A 3,007-nucleotide genomic window follows, 5' to 3' on the forward strand; every position below is an offset into this window, starting at 1 on the left:
GTCTTATTCTCTGTGTCACTAGTGTCTCTGTGCAGTAGCCTACTGATAAGCCATCTGACAGGGTGACCTCATCCCATCTATATCTGTTAGAATAACCTGCATGACAACATGAGAACAGGCACCAGTGTCACTCCCCTTTAAATCCCTCTGATCTGACATGATAATAAATAATGAATAGATACTACAGCCCCGCCATTACAGATAATCAAACAATGTGTTTTATTTAAAGAATTGTGACCATATACATGTTTGTACTGAGGAGGTTGTTTTATTTCTTTGTTATTTCTCAGACAGCACACACACTGGTACTATTATATCTGCAGTAAGATAGTGTCGGCTCAAATATCGGTCCGGCTCTGATAAAAACCGTCAACGTTGTGAAAAGCAAGAATTGTGGAGATATTGTGATGTGGCTAATAAGACACGGGACATGCTTGAACTATATTATATAAACAATATTTAATATGTACTTTCCAAATTCATATGTTAGATATTTTATAGCTTTATAATATATATATATATATATATATATATATATATATATATATATATATATATAAATGTAATAGTTTTAGGATTGCCAGAAATGCATTGCAATAAAAGACATACTTAATATGTGCTTGCAAATATATGCGCTAATAGAAATAAGCGCCATAAGGATGTTAATGTCTTTTATTTATGTTAACAATGTTGAAGGAATAATCTCAAAGTCCTGCGTCGGCTTTTGTCCAGAAAACTTCTGGTTGTGGCAAAAAACAAACCAAAACCTGCAGGTGATAAAACTCTATCAGATGAAATGCACAGTTTTACCAGCAGATGAGAGCAGATGAGAGCAGATCATTACAGACACGTCCTCTGACTACAGCACCGTTCTGTCCTAGTTTACACTCTCTGTATGCACATCTAGTTCATCTTCACCGTTGAATGCGGGGAAACTATCGCATGTGGTATCGTGGTTGTTTGAGTAGGTTCATTGGTTTCAAGTTGGCAGTTGCAAAGCATTCAGACCGGTAATCTAAAACTAGGCCTGCAACCTAACCTATTATTGTCTTTAACATGACTGTCACAATTTCCTAAAGCTCAAGTAGATGTCTTCAAATGTCTTGTTTTGCCTGATAAACTTTCCAAAACCCAAATATATTCGGTTTATTATAACACAAGACAAAAACAAGCAGCAGAAGCTGGAGCCTGTGGATGTTTTTGTTCTTTACAGTTCTAAAGTTAAACTTTAACTGCTCTCTGTTGTCACTCTTCAGTATTCCACAGATAACATTCAGGGACCAGGGTGCACCGCTGACCCCACTGAAGTCACCCTTCCTGGATGCTCGTGCCGTTCCCGCTCCTGCTGCGCTGAGAACTGCACCTGCCTGCGGACGCGCGGCCGTGCGTACGACAGCGCCGGCGCGCTGCTGACCCTCGGCCCAACAGACTCTGGTTACTGCTCACCGGTGTTTGAGTGCAACGCCCTTTGCGCCTGCAGCGACGCCTGCTCGAACCGGGTGGTGCAGGGAGGGCTGAGGCTCAGGTTGGAGGTTTACGGCACGGAGAACAAGGGGTGGGGAGTGCGGACGCTGGAGGCGATCCCACGTGGGACGTTTGTGTGCGAGTACGCGGGAGAGGTGATCGGTCTGGAGGAGGCCAGACGCAGACAACTTGCCCAGAGCTCCGAGGAAAATAACTACATAATAGCCGTGAGGGAGCACGCGGGCACAGGCGCTGTCGCCGAGACGTTCGTGGACCCCGCCGCGGTGGGAAACGTAGGCCGCTTCCTCAACCACTCCTGCCAGCCCAACCTGTTCATGCAGCCGGTCCGCGTGCACTCCTTGGTTCCCCGGCTGGCGCTGTTTGCCGGGCGGAACATTGATGCTCAAGAGGAGCTGACGTTTGACTACACGGGGGGGTACAGTAACCACCTTCCCGTAGAGCTGCTGTCCACTCAAAGGGACGCTGACATACGGGCCAGTAGGACAGATGGACTCCAGAGGAAAGAGTGCCACTGTGGGGCCAACACCTGTGTTCACTTCCTGCCATTGGATTTATCTATAATCAACCGGGAATGAACTAAGTTCCATTTTATATCACGTGTGTTTTTATCTGAATGTCAAGAGATGGATGTGTTTTTATAAATGATGCAGAAAAGATTTTCTATTAAAACTTATCTCTACTTAGTGTTGTCTGTTTTGCAGTTCCCCCCCCCCAACATCTTAATCCATCCACTCATTAGAACAAGACAATGCAACAGGTTGATGGCTCCACGTACACAATGAGCCGGATGAGTCATGTCTGAGCCCGTCATCGCGTCCTGTTTGGTCCCGCCGGTGTCTCCCACTCGATGTAAGGCGATGCAATGAAAACTAAAACAAAGGTTGTGTTTGTCTGAGAGAGTAAACTTGTTGACGTTCCTGTCATTTCAACCACCAGGGGGATGTTTGCTCTGTATAAGACGTTTCCCACCAGATTTACAGTCTTGCAGCTGTCAGCTTGTCCTGGCACATTTAAATCCCATTTCTCACATGAATCCGGGGGGAGCAGAAGCATCATTTGCACTGACAGATATTGAAGGAGTGTTCAATAGGTGTCTTTTAATAGCCACATAGGCTACAGAATTGATCTGCACACCTTTACAGTTGCCGAAGCTTTTTGCAATAAGAATATGTCACCGAAATGCTCAGTTAAAGAAATAATGTCGCCATCAACTTGCCATTTCTCTTCCATCTTCAATCAATGCAGCCCTCTCCTTGTAGATATTCTCAGCTTTTCATTGCGCTCAAACCTCCGGAGAGGTGGGACCAATTAAAAAGGGCCGCGGGGGTATTTTTAAATATAGAAACAGACTTTATTCCCAAATGTCAAAAGGAGGAGCGAAGGTGTCCCACTTCAGTGTGACCATTCTGAAACCAGGACTTGCTCTGCTCAATCTGCCCCGTTTCTAGTCTAGACCTGCTTTCATCTTATTAATATCCACATCTGGGTTAATGAGGACGGAGACCGTGTTTCATCCAGAAAT

General features: G+C 44.9%; 1 protein-coding gene across 1 annotated transcript in view; it reads left to right on the top strand.

Moving 5' to 3' along the window:
- The window catches only part of setmar (SET domain and mariner transposase fusion gene), a 4,299-nt gene extending 2,135 nt beyond the window's left edge, over positions 1 to 2,164 (top strand). The window contains exon 2 of the mRNA XM_076095803.1: positions 1,257 to 2,164. Coding sequence (XP_075951918.1) covers positions 1,257 to 2,060 — 804 coding nt within the window. The 3' untranslated portion in view covers positions 2,061 to 2,164. The remainder of the gene's footprint in view (positions 1 to 1,256) is intronic.
- Positions 2,165 to 3,007: the final 843 nt, after the last annotated feature.

This window comes from Anarhichas minor, unplaced genomic scaffold, assembly GCF_050575085.1.
Source record: "Anarhichas minor isolate MPS153535 unplaced genomic scaffold, ASM5057508v1 ptg000021l, whole genome shotgun sequence".
Classification (NCBI taxonomy): Eukaryota; Metazoa; Chordata; class Actinopteri; order Perciformes; family Anarhichadidae; genus Anarhichas; species Anarhichas minor.